Genomic DNA, 26052 nt, shown 5'->3' on the forward strand with positions numbered 1-26052 from the left:
AGAACGGGAAAGCTATCCCTAGTAAGGCAGTTTAGATGAACCAACAGCAAAAATAAAAAATATGTATGTTTACTTTGACTACTGAATTAATTTGTTGTATAAATAATTACTTGTATATTGCTGTAATAAATATGTAAATTAACAAAAAAAAAAAAATTAAATAAAAAAAATAAAAAAAAACCTTGTTAAAAAAACTATCATCTAAATAAATTTTTCATTGTAAGATATTTTTTTATTAAACGCGTTGTTGCATTTTTTTTTATATTCAAAGAAGTAATGGAAAACCACGATGATAAATTAATGATGCCTATCTTACGTCCTTATTTAGAATAATGAACAGACCAGCATTACATGCAATCTAAAGGTCTTGAATCAAGTCTTGAAGCCGAATGTTAATCATTTGTATATGATGCGATGTAACTTATTAATTATAAATAATATTATCGGTAAAACAAAATCATAATATTGGAGCAAGCAGCTCCAGTGCCATTTATACATAATAGATATTTGTTATTCTTTAAAATGAATAAAATAGTACTGTAACAAAACTCAGAAAACCGTTGTATTCATTGCAATGATAACCCTGTGTTTTTTATTTATCTATAGATTAACGCAAACAGGACGTCAATTGGTTATTAAAATTAGTTTAAAAATGCAAGTATATTTTATTTAATCGTTTTGAAAATACGTCAAGGCGCTGTCAGTTCATAAAATGGGACTCTAAAAGCAATCTTTTTCCTAAAACGTGTCATATTAAAAAAAAAACATTTTTTAATCCTTACGCATCCAACAGCGAAACTCGGAACGTAATTTTGCATTTCAAAACATTGGAGCAGTTTTAAAAATAATTAAATAAATTTTATCGCAAAAATACTATTTAGAAGTAAGTTTTCAAAGACTAAATATACAAGTATTTAATGTTGGCCTAATTCATTTATATTATTACACAAACATAAAATTATTTCACTAATATTAAGTTACTTCGACTGTCTAACTAGGATTAGCAACACTGTTTTAAGACTCGAAAATACATTATTTCCCTAGCCAAAAACACTTTATTTTATAACTGTTATCCAAACTGTGGACAAATATGTATAATTATTGAAAAGCAAGTAAAAGAAATAAAAACTTCGGGTGTATTTAAAAAAAAAAAAAGTCTTGTCGAAATAAAACTTTATTCATATTGTAAACTCACGTTCTCTATATACGCTATTAATGATAGCCTAGATATAAAAGTAACATATTATCGTCGCCTAACTTATAAGTCCCAAACTTACTTTTGTTCAGGAGCGGAATGGTAGCAAAGAATGAAACACTGCAGGAATAAACAAATATTACCCATATAGACTATTCAAAGTCCTGGCAGAAAACACCAGAATACCATTTTTGACAATTTGTAAACAGACGAGTTTTACAAGTTATGAAAACGATATGGGTAATTTAATGAAAGTTGTAAAACAATAATCACTTTACAATTCCACGGGGATTGTACACTGACGATTTTTTATTTGGTGTATAAATTATATCTTATAAGAGATTGTAGTTAAATTTAAAAAAAAACATAAATTTAATTGTGAATAAATGAAGACAAACAGGGCTTCGCTAAATACTAAATATCATAACATCAAATGTCTAAAGCGTTAAAATAAAAATATTATATTTATAAATATCTTTGAAGACTCTACCAATCAACCATAAAAAAATGGTCAACTGGATAGTAAAATTATGTGCTGTTTTTATTCTACCAAGGTGTTATAAATATCGCGTAATCGGACATATTTATTTATTGCTAACAATTTAAGGTGAGGTCTCCTAAAACACCTTATTATTGCTTGGTTAGTTGTACTTATCCTGAGAGTAATAATATACAGTAATGTAAACAACGGCTTATATAAATCGGCATAATGTATAAAAATATTGTACCAAATAACAATACAAAAATCTTCACGGTACTTCGTAGAAAGCGTATTATTTCTACATTATTTTGTGCACTGCTATTTTGACTATTTTCTCTAAATAGGTAAATGATTTTTAAAATACTGTAGTGTAGAAAATTATGAATCGAATAAAAATATTAAAATTACATTCAGTGTTGCAATTGTCATTCGCATCTTAGCTAAAATTCACAATTAAAAAACTTTTGACACATTGTGCAAGCGTTTGGCGCAACAATTGTTGCCATCGAAACTTATTTTCAAATAATAGCAACACCATAAACATTTCAACAGTCGTCACACATGTCTGTCACCTATTCTTTTTCACAAGTCCACTTAAACAAGTTCCAACCGAAAAATTTGACCGAGCAATCGGTGAGGGCGTCTTTTCATCCTTTTTGGGATTTCTGAGGTTTTTTCGGCAGGAGCATGCGCAGAGGGTCTTTGTGATAACGCGCATAGACCTCGCGCTTGAAGACATCAAAATGGCGGCGGTTCATGCTGTTCTGTCTCTCCCGCCACGCGGGGCGAGACTTCTTGTTCTGTAGACCCCAATGGCAGGTAAAGATCGGAGACAGAACGTGGAACTGGTACCCAGCGACGAACATCTCGTAAACCTGAAAATAAACAAAGCAATTATCATAATGAAATATTTCAATAAACTTATAACGGGGGTCCAATAAACAAAATTATTAAGTTTTATCAACAACAACAAACCATCACGCCGTTTTTCCGTGAGGGTAGGCAGTGAGAGTAGAATGCCACATCACTATATATGTGCATACAGATCTCGCTTCCTCTACATTCATACACCTTCTCATGCACGCGCGCCGATTATTCCGACTTTTAACATGTTCATTTTCAAGTATTTGTTGGATTTGGTCATGCCATGTTTTTCTCGGTCTTTCTCTATTTCTGCATCCATCAACTTTCGCATGGTAAATATTCTTAGCCGTTCTTTCGCTGTCCATTTGCTCTACATGTCCAAACCAGCGCAGAGCTTCTTTCTTGATTTTGTCGATAATGCTTGTCTCAGCCTCACATAATGTACGGATCTCAACATTTGTGCATCTATCGCCCATAGTTTTACTACACATTCGCTTGAGAGATCGCATTTTGACAGATACACAAATTCCTTTACTTGTCTTAGTATAACCCCATTCACAGTGATTTCACATTTAGTCATACTTTCATATCTTTCAAAAACCATCACATTGATTTATCGACATTCATCAGCACATCGCTTCCCTTTGCATACACCGTAGACCTTTGTTACCAAGAATTGCAGTTCTTCTTTGTTTTAAGCAAGAAGCACGGCATCATCAGCATACAAAAGACAATTGACATTAAAATTACCCATTTTTGCTCCCGTTCTTAAGCCTTTCCGTTCTTTCATGCAGTTATTGATATACACGTTGAACAGCCATGGTGACATCACACATTCCTGCTAGACTCCTTATGAATGTCAAACCACGATGTGTATGATCCATTTACCCTAACACATGCTGTGCTATCTGTATATAGATAAGAAATAGCTTGTGTCAGATTTCCGCTTACTCCATACTCCGATAACACCTTCCATAATTTTTCCTTTTAAACTCTATCAAACGCTTTTTGCAGATCGACAAATGCACCGCAAAGCTTTTGGTTTTTAGCAAGAATTTTTTCTGTCTTTCTAAGTTTCATGTCGTAAAGCAAATATTTGTTCCATACATCCTCTTTTATTCACTCTTATTTTCCCACACTTCATCCTAAGTAACTTTTTTTACTCTCTCAATCAGTATTCTTCCATACATTTTGCCAACAGCGCTCAAAAGGCTGATGCTCTATTATTTTCGTATTCCACTCTTGAGCTATTTCTCTTGTATAGAGATATAACAACAACCTTTCTCTAGTCTGGAGGAGTGTATTCTTCATCTAAATATCGGTTAAAATGCTTGTGCAGTCATATAAAAATTATTTCACCACACACATATATAAACTCTGTAGCAAGATTTTCAAAACCTTGGGCGAGTTTTATCAATTTTCTAATAATTCAAGATAAATGTGGTGGTTCGATTTAGTAGTAGTAAGTTTGGCTGGTCCACATACTGCTTATGACTCCTGAGAGCCGCAACCACGCGTGTTTTCTTGCAGCAGAGTTTACACCAAGATAATACTGTCCTCACACAGCTTTGACTATGCAGGACAGGACAGTGGGACAATACAAATTGCCTCTGGTTCAATTGACTGTCCTGAACTACTATGTTAACTTTATATAATGTTTATTCTAAAGTTCTAAGGAAAAACCTTCTTCTTCATATTCCTCTTGTTTCATCTAATTATAGGCAAAATTTGTAAATTTATTTTTTTATTATCAATAAAACATATAATACGAGTAGCAAAAGGACATATTATACTCCCAAGAGTTATTAAAGAAACTTATTTGGGACCGTACATGAACAAAACATTTTTGTGACAATACAAAATATCATACATATGTTAAACATCCGAAATATTAAGAAAACAGTATTGTATAGGAAACATAAAGCACAGTACTTTACAACATCAATATAAATTACATAAAAAACTATCACTTTCAAAAAGATTTAAGTAATATTTTTTGATTGCGACATTTCTGGATTTTTTATTAGATTTTTCGTGTTTTAGCTCATCGGGCAGTTTATTATTTTTTATAAAAGAGTTTATTATAAGACCTACTACCAAACTTTGATGAGCGAAACTTAGACGCATGAAGATTCCCCGAGTAACGCGTATATGGCAAACTTTTAATAAATTTAAACCAATAACAAAATCATTTAACATAGATCTATTTGCAAATAATTATAATGACGTGTGGCGTTTGCTTTTGAAATAATTGGAGTATTTTTTTCTCTTCTTTTGGGTTTACATTAGATTGCTGTTCATTTTATGTTCGAGAATCTTTTTCAACTTACTGTGATGCTACTTGTAAAACCTGTAATCAGCTTCTTTGTGATTTGTTTTGCTTTATATATAATAAAAAAATAGCTATTGGTTATCCAAAAAAAAAAATTTAAAAAAAAAAAATTCAATAATTCTATCGTAATTCAAAAGCAGAACGCTGCGAAAATGAATACATGACAACGCGCAGTGGTGGGGGTGTAAGACATTATCCTGCGGAGATAACCAGCCGTCTAGAATAGTGTCTTGGTTCATTGTTGTATCCCTCTAATTTATACTAAGACAATAGGTCCGAAGCTAGGATAAGACAGAATTAAGTGTTTTCGGTGTCTTGGACGTTCGCTGTTGACACTCCTTCGGCAGTTCATGTCAAAACTACGGGACGCTAACCAGACTTTGAAGGACGCACAGTTATTGACAGTCGATAGAGAGCTGAAGGCTGTTTATAGACACGTATTGTTTTAACTACGGAATAGACATGGAAAAAATATTATTCCATCTCTTTCTTTTTACCGCTGCTTAGCTGTTTTTGCATGGCGATCATTTTGTAATATGCGAGAAGTCACGCCCGAAAATTATGTCATTATATCATTTCTCGTGAAATGAGAATCAAACTAGGTCAATTCAGACATGCATACCGTTTCTAGGTAGCTTGATTACGTATGCATGTGGATATGAATTCAGCAAATAATGTGTAAGTAAACAATATTGCAAATAATATCAGATTGCTCGTCAATTAAATTTTGTAATAATGAACTTGCATTTCTAATTAATGAATTCTGATCGAAATTAATTGCAATATAGGCAAAACGTTATTTGGAAGTTTAGGCTTATACGGAGCTTACAACTTGTCGTTGACAATTAAACTATCACAATTCTGCCTATGTTTGAACATTCACATTTCTTCAACTCTTCTTTAATTCGATCATATAAATAATCCCTTTTTTTAATTTACATCAGTAGTGTAACCTCATTGATATCCTTGTAATTACCTTATAATTGTTCTTAGACACTGCAACAATGACGATTGGGCTCACCAAAGTAACTAACCAGAATCAATGATCAATTTTCTCGTTATCGAGAAAATAAATGCCTTTTTTTTCAGAGTACTATAGCTTTGTACATGACAAAAAAGGCTCCTAACTACAGGAGTCCAAAATTTTTTTTATTAAAGTTAACCTTGTAAGAGGTCTCTGGTTTGACTTTAAATATTTGTTTAAAAAGTTGTTATTAAGTTTTAAAATATGTTGCAGTCCTTTGATGGCGCCTGAAGTGTAAGACTGATCATTTTACCTTCATGTAACATGTGCGATGCAAATTTCTAAGAAAAATTATTAAATCAAAACAATTAAATCAATACTGTGCGGGGTTAGTGGTCAGGGTCATCAGTTGGGGTAGTCACCAATTGTGATGAAGATCACTCATTAGCGATCGGCTGATTGTCGACTCTACTACTGGCTTTGTAGGTAGGTTTGTCGTATCGTGTAGATGTTTTTAATCCTGCGCAGCAGGCTAATTCGTGGTATGGAAAGTCGATTAAAATCCTACATTCGATATCTCGCGCGTGGCCCCACTTTGTTTTTAAAAAGGTTGCTTTACACTTTATGATAAAATAAAAGTCTGTACTTACATGAATTTTAAACATTATTTATTTAAGATGTAATAAAATACAATAAAAACTGACCAAGATTTGTTGTTGAATATATTCCTAAAACAAATGAGCACTTATATTAGAATTGATGTGGATGAAATTGCCTTAAGGCAATATGCCCGGTTTATATGTATATAAATTGTATGTGTATATATATAGTGTTAAGATAAACAATGAATAAATAAATTAATGTATATTTTTTACTACGCGGTTGACAATGATTTTGACGTGTGAAGATATTGGATCTTGGCTGTAGGTGGCGAGCTGCAAAAGTGGAGAAGAGAGGGAGCGATCGGTGCTTTTATATGTTCACCTAAGTCACCGATCCTCTGGGTTGCCAACCTGTCGTGTTTGTTGTCTATACTCCTCTTTTTCTTGACAATTGCCGGTACCCACTTCTGGGTACCACAATACTTTAGATAATTATTTCGATAGACTAAAATATTTTTTTTATGTTTACCCTGGAATTCAGGAGAATTTATGCTTCTTAAACTCAACACGGATTTTCTAGTGAGTTGTAGCAAGTTCACAGACAAAGATCGTTTCTGAATATGTATCTATAAACTGTGTCTTTGTCTCATATGTATGTATGTACAAATTTATTCATAAACAATAAAAAAAATAATTTAAAAAGTCATAAATTTTTTATCCAGTGAGACATTTTATCTAAAAATAACATCAGTGTTCCACATCGCACTACTCGTGTTAACATTTTATTTGCTGTGCAAAATTACAGAACCATCACTTTTCACGAATGTCAAGAATGTTTAGTAAAAGTGTCCAAAGACAGCTTAGTTGATGTATTCTGTTGTCCCTCAGAGATAATAACTATTTATTAGTATGTTTCATTATATTATGTTGTTTACAATATGTGACTTATGTTGTTTTGAACAAATTTTTGAGATCATAATTTAATAAACCGTTTTTAAACCAATCCATTTGAGTTTATTTAACAACTAGTTGATTTATTAAAATAAATAAAAATTGAAAAATATGGCTAAAAAACAAAAACTATCATGCAACGCTGCTGTTAGTGAACCAATGCAGTGCAATAAGCATCATTTGCGGAACTGCTACTACTACTACCATAACGCCATTTCCCAGTAGAGGTAGGCAGGGAGGATGGATTGCCACACACGCTTAACCTGGCATACATTCCTGGCTTCCTCCACATTCAAACATCTTATCATACATGCCCTTCGGTTCTGCTTGCTTTTGACATTACCAGACTTAGGATTTTAGTATATCTGATCATGCCCCGTCTTTCTTGGTTGTCCTCGTCCCACGTCACCATCCATTCTCACCATGTCTACCTGCTTTACCAATCTTTCATCATCCATCAAAGGCCCTACCTACTTACCCAGATCTGTTTCAAAGGTCTTGTGGCCTCTTTTCAGATCCGCACATTGCCAAAACATGTATTTTTTTGGCTGTAATGAACGGTAAATTTATTTTTAAAAATTAAAAAAAAAATTGGTAAAAAGATTTGCGTTTTTTTTATTTTTTTAATTTACATTTACTGCTTTCATCATCCATTCGTTCTATATGCCAAAACCAACTCAGAGACCCTTTCTTGACCTTATCATATAAATTATTTTGGATGTTTGTAGCATTAAAAGCTGTCAAACAAAGTTTAAGTATTATAAATAACCAATTATACTTAAGTCAATGCCCTATTTTCGATATTGATATTTATTTATCACGTTTGATGTTTGTGTTATGTGAGTCAAGCTTCTTAACCACTACACACGGAGGCCATCTAATATATGATATTCACAACTGATTTAATTTACTCTCATATAATTTTGAATTCTCTATCCTTACCTCTGTTTTATCAAATACATAGAATTTCTTAATAAATATACCAGTCTCAAAGATGTCGCGAAAGCGATAAAACCGGTCACTGGATATTCTAAATTTGTGGATAGAAGTATCATTTGTCTTTTATTTTCTATAGTAATCAATAATATTTATCATTTAGTAGATGTCTTTGTTTTTACGAGGCATTCCCACGATTCTCCGTGTTAAACTTTTTAAAGATTCCCAGGCACCATAAAGTCGCGTTTGTTGCGTATTGTGGAGCAACAAAGTAATCTGCAGAACAGCAGCTCTAGAGATATAATTTTCATCCTTTGGTATATATATACTGCCGAAACAATAAAATTGACATTTTTCATGATACTCTCTCAGCTTTTGCGAATAATCTCTTAGGAATAAATCTTATTCAATAAGTTCACACGTACAAGTTATTTTTTATTGCATTGTATCGTGTATAAAAAAAATATAGAAAAATATTTATTACAACTTAATTAATATATAAATTGATTTTGTGTAATTCTATAATTGAAGATATATATGCATGTAAAATTGTATCGACGAATGCTTTCAAATTGTTGGTTTTCCAGTATGTATCTTTGTTGAATTACCTAATAAAATAAACTAAAAAAAATAGTAAAAAATATGGCTAAGATTAGTCTAAGAATTAAGTCTAGGTAATTAAAAAGGCCGCAAAACTATTCCTCATCTATTTATTTAATATTATCTATTTTTTTGAAGCGAGACATGCTGATTTAAATTGAGTTTGGAAGGCATTGGTCCATAGATGCTAATAAACATTCTTTGTTTTTTAAGAATATTGCAATAATCAACTTGATAAGAGAATAATATCTGTTATATAAGGAGTGATATCTGTTAAAGAAGGGTTTAAAAAATATTACATGTATGATTTATTATTTATTTATTTAACTTTTTGTACATAATGTTATTCGTACGTTGGCGGGCTTATTGCCAAATGGCAATTTCTTCCAACCAACCAATAAAATAAAAGTTTTATTTTTATTATTCAAGTTACAGAACATATTCAATAGAAAAAAAAGATTAAAAATTTAAAGATATATAAAAATAGAAATAAACGTATTTGTTTATAAATTACCTTAAATCGAAACTATTACTCAATGGGAAAAAGGAAAAAAGAGGAAAGAGGATTTACTACCTAGGTTCTTAATGAAACTGTATTTTAAAAGGTATATTATCCCTTAGTTATAATTGTACAAAATTAATCTGATAAACATATATTGGATGTAAAATATATATAAATATCATATCGAATATTTTTTAAATGTAAATAAATATTAAATTTTTGAGCCTTGATTTTAGAATACGTTTAATAATGTGTTCGTGTGCTCGACAAAGCTATATTATCATCCAGATCAAATCAATATGTAATTTGGGATACTTTATATTTTTAAAACACACAACTTTGTTTTGAAAAAACATTTTATTCAGAATAAAAACTTCAATATGTACATGCATGTACTTAAATCTAAAAATACAATTGTATAAAAATATAAAAACATAACTTTTTCACGCACATAAAACGTACGAGACTGAATAGTAAAAATCGTTATTAACAAAAATGAGTTATGAATATTTTTTTTTGTAAACAAGGCACCTGGTTAAACAAAATGCTCACTTATTTGTTGGAAGAAAAATATTTTAAAAAAGGGCATAAAAATTATTATTTTAACCGATTAAAGTGTTTACTTTTAAGTCTAACCGGGCGCTGATTAAGATACGTGGTAATAATATTTAAAGACTCATTTCAATAAAACGTCATGTCAGCAGAAGCAAAATAAGTTTGGGTTGCAGGGGGTTAGGAACGATGTTGATTTAGAGACAGCATTATATTCCAGTTACGCCCCTAACCCATTCAGTGACGGTGGCAACATTGGAGAATACAGAGGGGAAAATTGGATTTCCACAAGTTACTCCGAACGACGCTATTCCGACGGCTAAGTTGTTGTATACGGCCGCACCACCAATGTCTCCCTAAAAATATAGAAATCATGTAAATAATTTTATATTAGATTTAAGGGGTTTCAAAAAAATATTGCAACACAATTAAAGACTAACAAATCTATCGTGTCTAAAAAGCCGCGTTAATTTCAAGTAAATTACTTATTTGTGACCCGAGTTCGTTGATTAAGTTTATTTAAAAAATCTAGCTAATTTTAAATTACATTTTTTTAAGTGTTTTCAGAATCAAATATTTATACGAAAATGTGTTTTTGTGTTGCAATTTTTTAGTCACTGGATTGGACCCTTAGGCATAAAACGAATCATTTTACCTTCATGAATGTATTAAATGATCGAGATATACTGCGATTGGTCTACCATTCAATGCCCTACAACATACGATGCCAATTGTTTTTTTTTAAATAAGTCAATCAACAATTATTAATGTAAATATAATGTGTGATTAGTGCTAAATAGCATTATATAAGTTATCTTGAATCATAATACTGATATCGTATTTTTTAATTCGATTCTTGTCTCACTGGTTAGGCTTACACCATTCTCAGATAAAAGAGTTAAAATCATTGATAGCAAAACAAAATGCTATAAATTCATTAAGTGTTATTATCAGAAGGATTAGTTTTTTAATCTTTTTACAAAATATTTATAAACAATAAAAAAGTTATTTTTTTCCGAAAATTATCATCCAATATCAACGGAAATAAATTAAAAACAGCAATTACAATTTAATAATTGATATAAGATATATATAGAAAATAAATATTTGTAGACATTCAAGCATATTCGAACATTAGAGTTTGTAATTAATTTTTTTTTTCGTTCACTTTCTTAATAGCCTTGTGGTTTGCCTACTATGCGAGAGGTCTCGGGTTCGATCGATTCGCTCTACCCGACATGTTTGACATGAAATACTTCTTTAAAAATATGTTTTTAGACTGGAATATTTTAAAGTCCCTCGACTGGTACCTGAAGTGTAAGACTATTTTACTTCCATGTAACAAAAATGAGCAATATACACTGCGATTGTGCCTACGCACTATTAGGTGCGGAAAGGAAATGATGATGATGATTTAATAATGCAGTGAAAAAAGGCGACCCCTGTGGTGTAGTGGTTAAGACACTTGAGACGCGCACGTAAGGTTCCAAGTTCGATTTCCGGTGAGAAAACAACAATATAATGTGATTTTTCTCAAGCCTAGGTGTTCAATGCCAAAATTTACTACGGCAATTAGGCTTCCTGGCTTGTGGTGCAAAAAAAAATATCTTGAAATATATCACATAATTCATTTAAAATTTTATAAGCAAGCTTTTTTATATATTGAAAACGACCACACCAAAAAAAAGACGACCCATTGTGCTTGGTGTGGGATTACATCTTAACTAAAGCACTATAGAAGTGTAATCAAATAATTCAATAATATATAATACAACATTAGTAAATACATAATGCATAAAACGTGGCTACAAGACTGACAAATTGTCATTTTTATCTGTTTTATTATCTGTTAAATTATTGTCTGTTGGTTTAATAAATATTTTTTTATCAAATCCCACAAATTCAATGATTAAAACATGTTATTTCTAGTATTTGTATTTTCTGGCCTGACTAGATCCGTTTTTACGTAGTACTGCCTAACATAGGAATATGTTGATTTCGGTCAGTGATATTTGAATTTACAAGAGTATTTCCAAACCTGACAAGCTCCTTTCTTGGCCAAAAAGAGTTTCCCCGCGCAAAACATCCGGTCCGTTATAGTGGCAGTTCCGGTATACAGGATACGGCATATTTTATTCGGGATAATCTTTATATTCACTGCCATTAGATCTTGCGTTATGGGGTTTGTTTCCTAAAATACAGAAGGTGAAATAACAATAATCATTTGCGCAGAAACGACAATTAGAAATATTTAAACTAGATGAAAAAATTAAACAAAACTGCTTTATATTAGTTATCAAGTTTGACTAGTTGAATAAACATATTTTCATGAAACTAAGAACTGCTTTCCTTAAAACAAATTTCCTATATTTCAGCCGGTTTTCGAAGTTTTTTTTTCCTGTTATGATTAAATTAATAGGAATAAAAAATGTGTTTTGAAAAAATTCATAGATGTTAACATTTTCCTGTTTTTTGCAAATATTTAAATTTTTTAGCCATTTCGAATTAGTCTGAAATAACTCCTTGAAAATAAAAATCATACGTGACAAAATGTTTCCTTTGTTTATTTATTTTTTAAAATAGTAACGTTTTGTATAATTTATCAAAATATTTTAATTTTGGTGGCCATTTTATGAAAAACTTTATATTAGAAAATGAAAACCTAGTAAGGGTAGAGTGGGGTTCGAACCTCAGACCTCTGATCCGTGAGTTGTTGTCTTTTACTTAAAAATTTTACTAAAATATTATCGATTCAACCCGTATTACAATCTTTTTAGTTTCATTTATCTGATAAAAACAACAGAAATATGTATTCAAAATACAATAAAAAATAAGTTATCTTACTGATGCAATGCCCCAACCAGCGACAATAATGTTTCCTAAGCGGGGTAAGCCTTTACTTTGCACGGGAATAGCAATAGCCTTAATGGTTGTCCCGAACGGGAAGGATCCATTAATCTGAACGAGACCAAAGTCGTAGTCATTGTTTTTGGAAGCGTTATACAAGGAATGAACTACGTATTGGGTTGCCTCAAACAAAGTCCCGCCAGTACTGGCCGAAGGACTTCCTGCTCGTACTGTCAGTAGAGGAACGTCAGCGCTAAAAAGGTTGACAAAATAAAAATCAAACCACAAACAAATTATTTTATAAACTAAAGTACTTAAATTGTTACGGCTTTTCAAATGCTCGTGATTTTTAAAAAATACTACGCCATGTTTGATTCTTCATTTATCTTAGGAAAGTTTTGGATAAAATTGTGGTATTCACAAAAGGTATACAATTATTATTATGATGGACGCTAAAATGTTGGCAACGAAAAATAACACACACTATTACATTCCAAAATCTAAGACTAATATCATATTCACGGATTAATAATAAAGGCGGATAAAATAATCATAAGAACTATTATTATAGATACAGAATAATCATAGTATTGAACAGAAAAACGATAATCTAAATCAAATAAATCTTCAGCAATATTTTCATCATTCCCTTTCCACACTTAATGGTGCATAAATCACCGAATTGGTACACCAATCGCAGCGTATCTTGGTCATTCTTTGTTACAAGAAGGCAAGATGATCAGTCTTACGCTTCAGGTACCAGTCAAGGAACTATGAAATATTCTAATGTAAAAGCACCTATTTAAATAAATATTTCATGCCAACCATGTTGGGAATCAAACCCGAGATCTTTTACATGGTAGGCAAACGCGCTGACCAATACACCACGAAGCCGACAATATTTTGAGTAAATTCAAATGTTTATAGGAAAGGATAAATTTCACTCTCTAGAGATTTCTTAGGATTGTAATTTATCGGAAAAGAGAGGGGAAACATTTCTTGAGAAGTGAAAATGAAAGTCTAAACACTTACATGGCTTATGATTTCCCATTGACTGGTTAATGTGGCTAATTAACGCACTGTGTAACATTCATAATTTTGCTTAAATTTTTCCATCTGTTGACTTTTGTGGAGTCAAAGAACTAAAACCTTTATTGATGTGGGAAATATTTCTGCACTATTCAAATTTGACCACAGAAAAAGTTGGGAAAATCTGTATGTTCTATTAGTAAGTGTTTCAAATAGTGTAAATTTGCCACTAAAACTAGCCAATGACAGGTTATAAGTACTCTAAATGCCTGGACTTGAATATTGTTATTGGTCTGTGCAATAAATTCTAATCAAATAAATCTTAATTATCGGTAAATTCAGTAAAATAGAAGTAAGCAAATGATTTTTAAAACGTTTTAAAAATTGTATTAAATTACTCTAAATGACGGCTTTAAAGTAATAAGTAGAACTTATACTGACGATGAGGTTGCAAACATAGAACCGGTTGACATGCTTTTTTATAACTCTTAATTAATTCAATTAATATTATATTACCTGTAATACCATCTGATATATGAAATGTACGCTTTATTACCTTTGGTACTGAAAAAATATCCAGTTTATGCAAAAGAACAAAGAAAACGAAATCGGGTTGTGATCCCACGGTAGTCTCGTAAACTCACAAATCAAAAGTTCGAGGTTCAAACCCAATCTACCACAACTCGATTCCCAATTTTCCATCATAAAGTTATTTGTTCCTTTTAAGAAAGGGTCTGAAATTGAATTTCAGTAAGTAATAAGAACTCAAATATGTAGATTTAAAAAATAAATAAAAATAATATACCCATCTATGCAGTGCGCAGCAGTCATCACCCAAGAACTAGATAAAATAAATCCTCCACACAGAGTTATATTCGCAACGCTAATGGAAATTTGGTAGGGGAATCTTTCTATAGTTGCGGCTACTCCGCCGGATATCTTTTCACTCTCAAAATCTGCCTCAGAATAAGGCTGGGATCCTCTATCGGAAGCGTCACTATCCGAAGTATCACTTTCATGATCTATAAAATAGTAAAACATAAAAGATGCAACACAGAATGTAAAAACCCTACGTAAAAACATTTGCGTTTTTGGTATCAAAGGATTAAATGGATTTAATTACTTAAAATACATTTAACTAAATATCCGGTAAATTTTTAAGTTAAATTAATAAGATTTTCATTAAGTTAAGATAGATTTGTATTCTCAATAATATGGAAATTTTGAAAATGTTTTGCAATAATATATAAATATTATTTATATTATTAAATATATATAAATATTATAAATATTATAAATATACATTAATATTATTAAACAATTAAAAAGCAATAATCTCTTTATGAAAGTCAATGTAATAAAAACCGTTTTACGTAATTCGTTATTTTTGTGAAGAACTTTACTAGGATTGATAATTTATTATTTTACGACTAAAAAAAATTAGTATCTTTCTTTCGTCACATTGACTCCATAAAAAAATAAGGTTCAAAATTTGAATTAAAAACACAGTACTTACCATCGGCTAATACCGAAAATATTGTCATAATAAGAAGAACGAGAAATCTTAATGAAGCCATGTTGATTTTTGTACGACCACAAAATGTATGTGGATATTTAAGAAAAATGTTGCCTTTATATACTATCCAAAAAGAATTTAAAATCCTTAAACGGTTATTATATTATCATTTTTGAAAACACGTTTGAACGGATGCAAAAGAAACGTCGTAAGTAAAAATATTTGTATTATTTTCGTCACCCGTGCGTGACAATGATGTTGTTGTTAATCAAATGAAAACCATCCGGTTTTTTAATTCGCATTTTTTTTTGGATATTCCGTTGGATTCAAACAGAGTCGGAAAATCAATTATATATCTATTTCTCAACAAATAAAAAAAAATGTAATTTTTTTTTGGTACAAAAGCATTTTCAATATTCATTTAATCCTAATTTGGATTTGAATGTTAGAATCGAAAACCTCGTTGTAAGTTTGACTGTATGATTCAAATTCTACCAATTTTATTGTTTTAATCATTTTTAAATATTAATTGGCTAAGTTCCTTCCTTTATTAATGGTAAGTTGTTGTCAATATTATCCCACTTACACAAAATAACTTGCCCTGAATTTATACTGTAACGACTTCAAATCATCCACGTCAATCAAGTTCTTACTTCGAAATCAGTTCCTTGTTATTCTAATCAAATGATGATTTATTTTAATATAACAAAAAACCCTTTTGACCCTCATCAATCAGTGTTCGGTTCAGGACACAGGACTTTAACAAAACTCGCTAAAATCACGGATGAGATAAAATAATGTTGGACGGATAGTTTAAGCATAGATTTAAATTGATTTTTTTAATTAATGCAGAGTTAACTTTGAAAGTTACAAAATAATAAAACTAACGCTAGAGTCAAGTAAATGCGATGAAAATTTATTAAACTAACGTGCACTTAATGAATTATAATGAAAAAGGTTCAATTAACTTGTACATACTAAAATATTTCATTTAAAGATATTTAATTTTGAATCAACTGTTCCACAAGTGTATAGCTTGTGTAACGATTTTATTCTTTCATTGTGCGTTTTGTAATATTAATAATATAAATGTACATAAATTAATGATAAAAATGAATACGTAGTATCTGAAACTGTCTGAACATTTTGTTAATTATCTTTGTTTATTAAGTTAGTCTTTTTTGTTTATTCTCAATGTTAAAATATTTTTAAAACAGTATATTATGAAGTGTTTTCGGCACGGGTACCCAGTGAGGTCACATTATTTTATTATTAAGTATAGTTTATAATTGAAAAAAATTGAATAAATAAATAAGGAATAAGAGTCAATGATAATATTTAAGTAATTAAAAATATCACTTTTTATATCTGAAATCATGTAGATACAATTCGAAAGGGAAAGTAAAAAAAAAATATTATATAAACTTTTTGGATAGCTAATCATTTTGCCTAGAAAAGGGCGCACACGTTTACGAGATGATTTCAATAGTTGCAAATATCCAATATTCAAATAGTCGATTTTCTTTTGTTTCGTGATATTTATGAAAAAATCTGTAGACCTCTGCATTTTAAAATAATTAAAAAAGAATCCTTAATAAATTTTATAAAATATAACGTTAACGAAAAACACATTTCTAAAATACGATATAGAGTTTTAAAAAATATTTGAAGATATGCCATGGACGAAATGACTTTTGTAACTTTTTATGAATAATAATTTTGTTTAATTTTGATGGTGTATTAAATGTACAAGCTGAATTATTATGGCAATGTTTTCGAAAATTATTTTTGAATCGATGAAAAACCCATATATGCTTCTAAAATTTTTACCTTGAGGACGTAAATTAGAAAATTAAACCGCACATAAATCTGTCAAGCCATTTTAAAATTTTCACCAGACTTATATAATAAATACTTTGTCATAATTATAAAGATTATAACAAAGAAAAAGAACAAAAGTAAACAAAACATGTTACCTCAAAAATGAGAAGATGATATTATTTGAAAATAGGGAACAAACGGACAAAATGCCATACGATAGATATACTCACCGCTTTTGGAATTAAAAAAAAAATGCCTCTTTTATTATTTGTCCTGAATATATTATTTATTAAGCCATAAAATAGTATACTCAGTTAATTTTTGATAAAAACTGTAAAAAAGGAATTTTGAAAATGTTTGACTCACAATAGAATACATAGCAAGGAGAGAATAACGGCAAGTATTGTGGCTGATGTTTGTTGTCGGGCTCATGGTGTAGTGGTCAGCGCGTTTTTTACCATGCAAGAGGTCTCGGGTTCGATTCCCGACATGGTTGACATTAAATATTTATATAAAAAGTTGTTTTTGCGCTAGAATATTTCATAGTCCCTAGACTGGTACCTGAAGCGTAAGACCGATCATCTTACCTTCATGTAACAAAAATGATCAAGATACGCCGCGATTGGTGTACCAATGCAGTGCCCTATGCACCATTAGGCGCGGAAAAAGAATCATGAAGATAAAGTACATTTTATAAGGTACATTATGGGTATATAAGGGTTTATTTTGTAGTTTGAAATTCTTTTTGTTGTTGAGTTGAAAATTTTGATTTGTGTGAATTTAATATTTATATTCTATAACTTTCATGTATTATGCATGAGACTTTTTGAATTAATTAACGGGTAACCTTAAGTTGTTTTAATACTATAATATTTCATAGTCCCTGGACTGGTACCTGAAGCGTAATACTTATCATCTTACCTTCATGTTACAAAAAATATTAAAATAAATTGCAAATTGTGTATCAATAAAGTTCTCTATGCAAAATTAGGTGCGGAAAGGGAATTATGATAATGATTTGTATTTATGAGCGCATTATGATGGGTAAAAATCAAACACAAATAAAATTTTATTTATTTTTCAAAATTTAAAGCATTAACTTTGTGGTCAAACATATTAATAAATGTTTGTATTTGAATATTATTACTTACCGACTTTTTTACATAAGATGTTCCTACAATTAGAACTTTTCTGAATCCGCACATCACCTTATCAATTTTATCGTGACTTTAAAAAAAGATGCATAATATGCAATTTTAAATGCAAATAGCAAAGTCTTAAAATTAAATAGTTTGCAAATATTTCACATTTGGGCATGGGGATAAAAATAATGTCATTTTAAGCAATAATCAAATAACCTTCCAATCTAGCCCGTTACACAATGTTCTACTGTAATGCTCACCCAAAACCAATAAATTTATATTCCTCCCTTCCTCCCTTCTTCCCTTTAACCCTTTTCTACTGTTGTCCCGACAACATTATTTTATTATAATCAGTGCACGTTCGTAGTAGCTTTTAATATTATGTATTTTATCAGTACGTTGGTTTTATATTATGGTGAAAATGTATAGCTGATGAAGAGACGGGTACATCTCGAAACCGGTTGACATAAAAAAGTCGGTAAGTGGTTACTTATAAATATTTATTAATATAAAACAATTTGTTTTACGTTCATAAATATTTCGTTGCATAACATAGGTAAATGGTCACCATTTCCTTACCCGCCAATGTTATTGCTTTACAAAAAGGGGTTTATAAATATGGCTATACAAAAAACTAAGGCTTGAATTCTCCAATGACCCATCTTTGTCGTATTGTTAACTCAAGACAAGATTTGGTCTTTTTTAGTTTAGTTTACAACGATTTTAACGGGTACGTTTTACAAAACACGAGTTTACAAACAGGATAAAATTTAATAAATACCACATGGTCTTTAAAAATACAGTTTGTATAGAAAAATCTCATGAAACTGTAAAGAAGAGAAAAATTATACAACTAAACTAGCGGACCCGACAGACGTTGTCCTGTCCGAACGTTCGCTTGCCTGCTATTAGCTGATTCAGCAAATGCAAAATCTCGAAAAATTTGAATTTTCGATAAACTATATACTTAGTGACACCTAGATTGAGAACGCAGCGCCACCAATCAGGTCCAATTAATCTAAACTATCCAGGGACACACTAGAACACACAAAGAAATTCGAAACGAATTCTCGACGAATGTAGCCTTGGCAAATCGATGAATAAAACATTTATACTCTCATTTTTTTTTAGAGATAAGATTGAAGATTTTAATATCTACGCACTGACGCAGCGCAAAGATCTTCATGTTGCTGTAAACTACACGTAAATCAGTTAAACCGTTTAGGAGGAGTTCAGTGACATCACACTTACAGAAGAACTATATGTTTAAAGATAAAATAAAAACATATTATGTTTTGTAAAGAAACACCGTTAAATGGTTCATAACAGCCAAGTACTCATACATAATATTATAATACAATTTAAGCAGAATATTAACCTCCATTTCATATGAAACACGATCATTGATTTTTAAATTTTTAAATTTATAATGGCTCACGAAAGACATCGATGTTGTTAGAATATTAAGTTATGGTTTGCAAATACATGCATCCATACTACTGATGAATTCGCGTCTTAATTATCTGGAATCGAACCTGGAACCACAAGAACGATTATAAAACGCGTTTCACTACGACGAGAATAAAAGCTTATAGTTGTTTAACTTCTCTTTTTAAAATGTGTTTTTTTATTCAATTTTTATTTTTCAAAAGAAAATTTGTTTAAATTTGTCGCAACAGAGAAGGAAAACATTTTTGAGGAGAGAATATGGAAGTCCAGGAATTAACAGGGAGTATGATCTATTATTGGCTGGTTTCAGCAACTAATTTATACAACTGTGTAACATTCACCATTGTGCCCATGTTTAAACATTCACATTTCCGCAACTCTTCCATCTGTCGACTTTTGTGAAGTTAAAGAGCTGAAATCTTTATCATGTTGGTGAGATTCATCCGGCTGGACTTATACATATTTTATTTAAATTAATTACATTTTATTCTGAAAAAAGCATTGTTATTTGTTTTGTCTTGTAAAATATATTTTTTTATTTTTTTTTGTTCAATTTTACAATACGCCCAAGGGGCACTAACAAAAAATATACAGGTAAGTACAAACATAGCAAGTAATAATTTAAAAAATAAACAACGCCTTTTTGTATACACGTAGAAACAATAAAAGGCATACTGCCCTGCAAAATTACAAGTGAAACTTTACATAGTAAAAAAGAAAAAATATATGGATATAAGAGAAGAAATTGAATTAAAAAGCAAATTGTAAATAACTTGTTAATAATTTAAACGAAAAAAATATGTATACATATACTTATACGTATAAAAAAAATGGTATTAACAAATTATTGTTAAAAACAAATAATAAAAATTAGTTTACAGTAAGTATATATAAGATAATAATATAATATCTGGTACACAAAAATATTTGATCCATTAATTTCAGAAAAAGATAGGATAATAATAATACACATCAAAAACAGAGAAAAAATTGTATTAAAAAGAAAGTTTCATTACGACATTAATAATAAGTTTTAAACAGTGCATTTAAGAGCGTTTTAAAATGAATAATTGTCGTATTAAGAATGTCTATATCACAAACTATATGAAAATTAATCAATTGATTTAAAATCTTATTAAATATTCCAATTAACTATTTTTATTGATTTAATCAGCGTTCGCTTCGTTTTATTTTATAATGAAAAATGTATTTATTTTAATGAATATAAAATTATTTTTCTTGATACACGAGTACACGTATAAAGTATCACACGTGTATGTACGTATATCAGTAGATTGCAGTAATCTTTTATAAACTTTGTTCTTCGCTCTTTGCACTTTAATATTAATTGCACTATTCAAAGTTGAGTGTAATTGCTTCCCATGTACTTAAATGTAGTTATTATTCTCGTTGTAGCAGAAGATTCATCCCATAACAGGCTCAGGCAGACATTTTCATGATAATTAGTTCCCCGCTTATGTTTTAAGCTGGAAGTTTCTAATAAGTTACACGGCCATATTCATAAAATGCTGAAATAATTGCTTAAAACCAAATTATTTCAATTGCGTGTGTACTAATAATTTTGAGTTAATTTCAACTGTAGCAATTTTAACATACCCTATTAAAATTCAAGGAATGGAATGGAACAAGCTTACACTTATACTTATGTGAATAAACTTATTATTAACAATATTTTGAGTTTGTAGAAATTTTTGTAGACAAGATTCATCCCCTTTGGGAGCTAAATTAGTACGAGATACAAAAAATATATATTTTTATCAAGCGTGGGTGTCCTGTGTTGTAATTTAGCACTGTTATTGGGCATCCTGGCCAGTTGTCGTGCAAATAAAAATACAGAATAAAAAAAAACATTTAAATCTGCTCCTCAATGCTTCCATCTCACCCACATCAATAAAGATTTTAGTTATATATTTTACTTCACAAGTCAACAGATGTAATTGACGAAACGTGGTATTGAAAATCAAACGGTTTTAGTAGTTACGGAGAAATTGTCTTAAAGTCATATGCCCACCTAATATAAACTGTAAAATAATATATATTTATATATAATACTTCTACCATCACGCCATTTCCCCGTAAGGGTAGGTAGAGAGAATAGGCTGCCACACACGTCTAACCTGGCATACATTCCTAGCTTCCTCCACATTCAAACATCTTTTCATACACGCCCTTCGGTTCTGTCTGCTTTTGACATGACCAGACATAAGATTACGGTTTATTTGATCATTCCAAGTCTTTCTTTGTCGTCCTCGTCTCACGTAACCGTTAATTTTCAAAGACAAAACCCCACCACAAACAAATAATATAATCACTAGATCCTCAACAGAAAGACAACTAAAACAAATACAAACTAATACCACTTTTGGATAAAGGGATTTGAGTATTATTCAAATAAAATCTATTACCTATTTTCACTATCTATTAAAACAATAAGTCACGAGAAAATGTTTAAAAAGGCTATAAAAAATGGATAGTGGAGCTAGGTAGAAGTAAAATGGATTGTCTCATTCGCCCAAACCAATATTGAATCAACCGCTCAACAAGTGTATGACTTATGTTAGGTTTTTGTTATTTTCATTGTGCGTTTTGTAATATAAATAATATAGATGTACATAATATGTACCTAGATTTAAGAACTGTGAATATTTTGTTAGTTATCACTGTATATTAAGTTAGTCTTCTTTGTTTATTCTCTAATGTAAAAACATTAAAAAAAGTATATTGTTAAGTGCCCTCGGCACGGGTTACCTTAGTGACGTCACATTATTTTTATTATTAATTATAGTTTGTAAGAGAAAAATATAAGTAAATAAATAAATAATTATAAAAAACAGCCAGGTATAGAAAAGTGAAACTGAGAAAATAGCACTTTTGTGAAAAAAGTAAATAATCAAATCTACACAACAGTTGGAATATTCTTGACTTTGACAAATTATAATACATACATTTTGTTTCATATAATACAAACAAGAATCTAATTATGTATTTGACCAGTTTTAATGATTTTGAAAGTTCAAGTTTCAAGTTAGATTTTTTTAGTGCTGTGGGTGTTTTCTGCAAATTGAGAAATGCCGTTTTTGTGATTTTTGACAACATTTTCAGAAGAAGATTAATACAGTTTTTTTTGGATGAAAGCGGTCTGGCTGCTTTAAGCAAAACATGGAATTAACTTTACTGCACCTGATTACAGCAAAATCTTTTTTTTTATTGTAGACTGACTGCTTTCTGCATAACTACGTTCAATTGTACTATTTTTTTTGTTATTAATAGAAGAAACGGTCTGAATTTTCTTCATACAAATGTTTTAATGTATTTTCTACGTAAATTATGGGACCAGAGCAATGATTTTTTGTATATTGGAGATATTTACCATTGGCGTCTCTCTATTGTTTTGCTTTTATGATAAATTGTTTCTTATGAGAGTTAAAACCATCTTTAGATGTATGGAATATAAATACAATAAATAATTTTGATAAACGGAAAAAGTACCAACACAGAAAATTTGCTTATCATTCTGACATATTCTATGTATTTTATCATATTTTTTTATGAAATAAATAACAAAATCGTTTCAGTTTTAGGGTGCGGAAAACAAGACAGCAAGACGTCGATTATATCGATTTTAGCTTGGCAAAATCAGTCCGACGTGCAGTTGTCTATTTTAGACAATATCGGGGAGCTATCTGCGTCATAGTGACAGAAAAACTATCTTGAAATACCTATTCAGAAAATTTCTCAGACACCCCCTTTCCTTTAAACATGATAAACATAAATATAAAAACTTAGATAGACCCGTCACAAAACTTGCTTGACGCATCTAACGGTGAGGTATGCGAATGTCAAATTTACTACCGATAGAGTATTTAGAAAGTTTACAAAGCCCATTTATTTAATTTATTATTTTGTTTTATGTTCCCTACTTTGAGAAGTCTGATTTCAAAAGTTTTCTCATCTTATATTCATTCCATCAGTAACAATTTAGATAATCAAAAGTACATGAACAATTCAATCCATCTCTGATCAAATCTTCTACGCAGAAGATACGAAAACATGCTTTACTAGAACAAATAACTTACCGAGATAATACAACAATATTAAATGTCTCTGTATATTAATGTATTTAAAAAAGAAACATCCCCTTTGTTCCGTTGAAATGAAAATTTGGTTTTTATTACAACAGAGATTGACAATATTTTTTAGATGAAAATTTCATTATTTCTCTTATGGTGCAATAGACTAACACAAAGGCACTCCGATTGCTACATACTTTAATTATTTTTGTTACATGGAAGGTAAAGTAATCAGTTTTATGCTTCAGATGCCAGTCAAGTCACATATTGCGGAGTAAAACAACTTTAAAAATAAATATTTTACTTCCAGGAATCGAATCTAGGACTGCAAGCATGGCGTGCCAACCATTACATTACGAGCACGATTTATCTTGACGCGATTTTATTTTACGGAATTTTATCGCTGAGAGTAGCTATCAAATCGAAAACATCCGGTTTTGCAGCTCAATCGTAGATGTTTATCACGTCGATATAAAGTCCTTAACTAACTTGACCGATCACAGTGGAAGTGGATTAGTTAATCGTGGTCACGTGGTCAAACGCCAAACGTCAAAGTCAATGCAAGTCGAGTTTCGTATGATATGTGCGGGTTTTAGTTTGTCCGTTAGTCGTTTGTTTTGCAACTTGCGAGGTATTCTTTTAACGAGCATCTTGAGGATGCCGCGGTGAACCTGACTTAGACACGTGCAGCGCATGCCTCAGGAAAACCTAAACCCAATTTGCCTCTTCTCTACACCTGCGGGCTCCCGTCGCGTCGTCTTGGGAGGCCGTCGATGACAATCTTTCGGCTTTATTTGGCGGAAGTAAGGGATGCAAGATTGACGTTGGAGGTGGCAAGAGTGCTAGCTGGCAATAGGGTCTCTTAAAGGCATCTGGTGATGTACACATGCTCCACTTAGGAGTGGATGTGGATAAGAGGAAGACATTTATAAGTATTTTATTTTATTACGGAATTTTTAAGCTGGATTTTCTTGTCTATTAATTTATTTACATTCGAATTATACAGGACATTGTCGTCATAATATTATATAACGTGTTTAAATTACCTATTTTATTTATGTCTTAAATTAAGTTTTAAAAACAAAAATATATTGATAAATTATGCACAAACAAATACAATATTATGAAGCAAATTTGTTTGGAGTGTTTCCATAATTGAATTAATATAATAATAAAACGGTGCCAAATACCATAATATGGAACATAAGAATATTTTGATTTATGACTTTTATTATTAGTATTGTTACGCAAAAGGTTGAAGTGTGGCAATATTAAAATATATCATTTGCCCCGATCGATGAATTTCAGTTGATATTCTATTGAAATCGCTTAAACGATAAACAATCACGACGAAAAACTTTTATCGCGTTAGTTATAACCAACAAGTGCGGCTATTGCGATTGAGCAACTGGTTCTTTTTCAAACATATAGCTTTATTTTTATCCGTTCGGACACAAAAAGCAGAAAATATAGAAGTCCCAATATAATATGCCTACATTTGAAGAGCTTCACATACTGTTGAAAAAACTCCTTTGAGAGTAACATCCGGTATTTAATTGCCTACAAACATATGTAAATATTATTGATTTTATTCTATTCATGTCCGCTTCAGGGTTGGAAATATAAAGATACTGGATTCTTACACGAAGTTCCGGGTTCGGTTTTTTTTATAAAACCACGTATAGTTCACCTAAGCGTCATCATTTTCTAATATTTGTTTAATATCTTACTCAATGGAATATCTTATTTTCATGTGGAGATGGACATCATGCAAAAATATATTTTTTAGAAACAAGTTATGAATTCGATCTACTTTTATTAAAAGAGATAGCGCATTTTGTTACGGATTTTCGTTTGTACGTAAATACCATAAAATGTTATTCAATATATACACAAAAAAAAACATTGATAGTACAAATATGGGTAAAATAAGTGTATATGTCAAGATAGCCGCATGTGACGTCTCGTCGTCTCTGCCTACCCCTACGGAAAAAATTGTTACGGTAGACTCACTATTTACTTAAGCGATGTAACGTAATATTATGGTGAATATTACAGAACATGTAAAATGATAATTTAAAAGTCAACATTTAGTGGAGTAGAGGAAATGTGGATGTTTAAATATTGGCAGATTGGTGTATTTTACAAAACGTGTTACAAAGTCGTGAAACTTGTTTT

General features: G+C 30.6%; 2 protein-coding genes across 2 annotated transcripts in view; both read right to left on the bottom strand.

Moving 5' to 3' along the window:
* Window positions 1-2243: 2243 nt before the first annotated feature.
* Window positions 2244-26052, bottom strand: part of LOC148274997 (beta-1,4-glucuronyltransferase 1) — a 200997-nt gene continuing 177188 nt past the window's right edge. The window contains exon 4 of the mRNA XM_088236287.1: window positions 2244-2551. Coding sequence (XP_088092413.1) covers window positions 2324-2551 — 228 coding nt within the window. The 3' untranslated portion in view covers window positions 2244-2323. The remainder of the gene's footprint in view (window positions 2552-26052) is intronic.
* LOC148274998 (trypsin-7-like) lies at window positions 9766-15463 on the bottom strand. The gene is made up of 5 exons (XM_088236286.1): window positions 15372-15463; window positions 14661-14877; window positions 12824-13079; window positions 12018-12170; window positions 9766-10335 (listed from the first exon to the last, which is right to left on the bottom strand). Exons 1-5 carry the CDS (start codon window positions 15430-15432, stop codon window positions 10189-10191), a joined length of 834 nt encoding a protein of 277 aa, XP_088092412.1. The 5' UTR covers window positions 15433-15463; the 3' UTR covers window positions 9766-10188.

Source organism: Micrasema longulum, unplaced genomic scaffold (assembly GCF_059751315.1).
Source record: "Micrasema longulum isolate JH-2025_06_02 unplaced genomic scaffold, ASM5975131v1 h1tg001533l, whole genome shotgun sequence".
In the NCBI taxonomy this organism is placed as follows: Eukaryota; Metazoa; Arthropoda; class Insecta; order Trichoptera; family Brachycentridae; genus Micrasema; species Micrasema longulum.